Genomic DNA, 3,779 nt, shown 5'->3' with positions numbered 1-3,779 from the left:
GCAATTTAAATAAGTATTAATTTGCCATTAAATATTATAGAGGAAGAAAGGAAATAGAAAATCATTGGAAAATAATAAGTATATACTGAAAAAGAAAAAAATTTATACAATAATGATTCATCAAGGGGCAAAAAATACTTATAATTTAGGTAATTCTAATGTTTTGTAATAAATAATTTTATTAATACTTTCTAATTGAAGTCATAGATAAAGAAAATTGTTTTAAGATGTTTAATTTGCTTATTAGAACTATAATGTTTAAGTTGAACACTAATGTATATTTATTTTTCCACAGAGTGCGCAATTAAGAAATATTGTTGTATTGTATTTTTTATTGTTTTTAGGAATTTCGTTGAAACTTTGTTATTTTTTATTTATATTTTTTCTTCTACTGGAAGTAAGTAAGGCTCAAGATACAGATTGTAACTTTTTTACTGAAATAGCGCTTGGACAAACGTATTTCGTTTATAATCCTCCATATCCAAATTTTTCTGTTGGACCCCAATATTGCAGATTTAGGGCCGTGTGTCCTCCAGGTTCTCGAATTTTGCTTAACTGTATCGACATAATTATACCAACATCGGTAAGATAAATAATGTATTGCATATTTCGGTTATATATTGATATTTTTCTATTTGTGATCACTGATGAAAATGATTTTTATATCCAATAGTTAGATTATGTTTGGTTATGACAGTTTATAATTAGAATTCACAGCAAAAATATTAGCTGCAAGGGGCCATTCAAGTATTGCGTAAGCATATTTTTCAGGTTTTTAGACCCCCCCCCCATCCCCCATGTAAGATTTTTTATATGCATTAGCGCCATTTTTTCTAATGGAAATAAGCAATAGCTAGACCCCCCCCCCCCTGCCCCTTAAATGCTTACGTAATACTTGAATTGTCCCCAAGAAGTAATTATAAGATACGTTAACTAATAATAATTTCTATAAAAGAAATTAAGTTAGCTAAGGTAAATGATATTTACTTAAAATTCCAACTATTTTTGTCCGTGATCTTTTTATTTTCACGTATTTAAACATAATCTGAATTTTAAATTCAGCTTTTTAAATTAAAAAATTTACAACTTTCGACAAAAAATTTAATTAATATTTTAAATATTGATTGCTTTTGTTTTTCATTTAAAATATTAACAATTATTTCTTTAAAATTTCATATTTCAGCTACTGTGTGCGAGTCAACATTTAAGTATTTATACAAATCCTTCTAATCCGTTAAATCTGCCATTGCTTTTTTGTGGAAATGGAACACTTGATGTGCAGTCAGTTGGAAGTTTCATGACAGTTATATTTCGTATTTTTCCAAGAGGCACAGAAGCAAGATTTACATGCACTATGTCTCTCATTTAAGAATGATAATGGACACCAAATATTTTAAACTTAAAAATATTTTCTAAATCGTATCATAATTATGACTTGGAATTATAGAATTAATTATACAAAGTGATACATTAATGTATTGTCGACAATAATTTACATTTGTTCAAGAATATACGTATTCTTATTTTCTTTCTATAACAAATATCATAGTATCAAAATTAAACTAATAATAATATTTGGTCGTTGTACAAAAAGTTATTATAAAGTGTTAAAATTATATTAAACATAACATTATAAAGGTTTAATTAAGAGTTTTACCCTTTGCACCAACAAATTGAAATAAAAAATATAGTATAAGTAATAAGTTTGGAAATTCAACAAGCAAATTAACTATAATTATATAGATTATATTTTAAAATAATTTCTAAAAGTAAACAAATAAAATTCATTAAAATGAATGAAGCTAATACATTATCTCTGCCATCAAGTTAATTTTTTTGATAATAATTTATAAAGATTCCCTTCAGCATTACGTATAGAATAGTGTTAAATTTTAATAATATTGAGCAAGCCTAAATGTTTGTTGTTAAAATATAATTATTATAGTAATTGAATTTATTCTTATAAGTAAATATGTACGAAAGGGCATCTCCCGTTTATATGTTAAATAAAATAAATAAATAAAATATAAAAATCATTTCAATGAAATTTGACAAAATTTTTTAGTGTTTCAATTTTTTAAAATTATTTTCGGAAATACATTTTTTTTTAAATTTTAATTGCATTTTTTAAAAAACCATTTTTTTCGGAATTTCTAAATTAAATTATTCAAAACTTCGATACTTTTTTTCATACAAAAATTTAAAAACTTATTCTTATTTATTTTTCCATAGAAATTGAAATTTTAAATAATTTCAATGAAAAACCTTTTAAAATTTTATTATTTTCAAAAATTGTAACTGTAATTCTTCCAAAATTCAATTTTTTTTTTTTTTGAAAATTTTGAATTAAATTATTCAAAACTTTAAGAATTTAAAAAAAAATAGTGTAATTGATAATTTTTTAAAATATAAAAATTTTAATATTTTTATAAAGGAATGTCTCTATGAGTGGAACACTTCTCTATATAATTACTTCACGGAAAAAAGTCAATTTCTAAACTTGAAATAATATTAATTTTAAATCAAATGAAATATAAGTGTATCTAAATTAGACATTATAGTCACAATAGAGTACATCCCTGTATTTGTTAAACTTATAATAAATATGTGACGCGCTCCCAAGAAAGGTACCTAAGAAGCAAAAAATTTGAGGTTATGTTTTAAATTTTGTAAGTAAAAATACGGAAAGAGAATCAATTATTAATTAAAAATTGTTGGTCTTCAAAAGTCTTCACTATATTCAAAATATTCAATGAATATTGGTTTCAAATTCAAATAATTAAAAATGAACTTTTAATCAAGATAAATCTAACTCGAACCCAACCTATAATTCGTATGCTTCTTAGGTACCTTTCTTGGGAGCGCGTCACATATATTATCATTTTCTTTTGACACCTGAAAACCTAACCTATAAAAAGTTGTACTAAAACATGTTTTTTTAATTAAGAAATAGAAATGAATGTTTATATTGTGTGATGTTGAGACAATTTGATTAAAACAAAAAAATGAAATAAAAATATAAAATTCATATTGTGTTTTAAAAATGTCCAACTACTTTTTTATGCTTGTGAATGTATAGTTTATACAAGGAGAAAAATACATATTTTGTGAATAATTCTCACCCTAAATTGTGATAAATTATAAATTCTTATTACATCGAGTTATTACAAAAATACGAATTATATAGATATACGACTAAAATTTTTAAAATTGTTTATTCAAATAATATATTAGATTTGAATTTATACAAATAATTTCCGATCTAGTGGAAATATTATCTTTTTCTCGGCTTTTCTTGGACACAGTCGAGCAACTGATTTGAACTGGATTGGGAGGCAAGGAGAAGAATAGTAGGTGGGTAAGATAGGGAGATGTCACTGTTCGTGACTCCGCCTAAGAATCAAAGAGGGCAGACAGAGTCAGTTGTTGGGTCAGTAAAAGCGGAGACAAGCGTGAGACGTACTCATGCGAGAAGAATTTTATTATTTATAAAAATAGTTGCCATAATATACAATATTTTTGAAATTAAATCAAATTGGATTAATTAAATTATACTAAATAAAAATTAGTATTAGATGAAAACTTTTAATTAAATATAACTTTATTTCATAGACATTATATATTTTTATGTAATTTCATCGAATATTTTGAGTAGAGCATTGATAATTTAAAAAAACAGATATTGTGACGTCCAACTTTTTAAAAATAATTGTTATCTGCATTGTGTATTATTTTGCTTTGATATTTTTTATCGTTTCTTATATTTTTCTAAAAAAAAA

The 3,779-nt window shown here is 24.1% G+C and overlaps 1 protein-coding gene across 1 annotated transcript; it reads left to right on the top strand.

The window, feature by feature from the left end:
- Positions 1 to 1,628, top strand: LOC122497930 (venom serine protease 34-like). The gene is made up of 3 exons (XM_043605358.1): positions 1 to 149; positions 345 to 583; positions 1,184 to 1,628. The coding sequence occupies exons 1-3, from the start codon at positions 113 to 115 to the stop codon at positions 1,367 to 1,369; spliced, it is 462 nt and encodes a 153-aa protein (XP_043461293.1). The 5' UTR covers positions 1 to 112; the 3' UTR covers positions 1,370 to 1,628.
- The last annotated feature ends 2,151 nt before the right edge of the window (positions 1,629 to 3,779 follow it).

This window comes from Leptopilina heterotoma, unplaced genomic scaffold (assembly GCF_015476425.1).
Source record: "Leptopilina heterotoma isolate Lh14 unplaced genomic scaffold, ASM1547642v1 Lhet_14, whole genome shotgun sequence".
NCBI classification, from domain to species: Eukaryota; Metazoa; Arthropoda; class Insecta; order Hymenoptera; family Figitidae; genus Leptopilina; species Leptopilina heterotoma.
This window is presented reverse-complemented; position numbering and strand designations above follow the sequence as displayed.

Bases quoted from the DNA above. Each gene is read 5' to 3' on its own strand.
- LOC122497930 (XM_043605358.1), top strand. From the start codon at position 113: ATGATTCATCAAGGGGCAAAAAATACTTATAATTTAG. The intron at 150-344 runs GTAATTCTAATG...TATTGTTTTTAG, and splicing joins AAAAAATACTTATAATTTAG to GAATTTCGTTGAAACTTTGT. The intron at 584-1,183 runs GTAAGATAAATA...TTCATATTTCAG, and splicing joins ACATAATTATACCAACATCG to CTACTGTGTGCGAGTCAACA.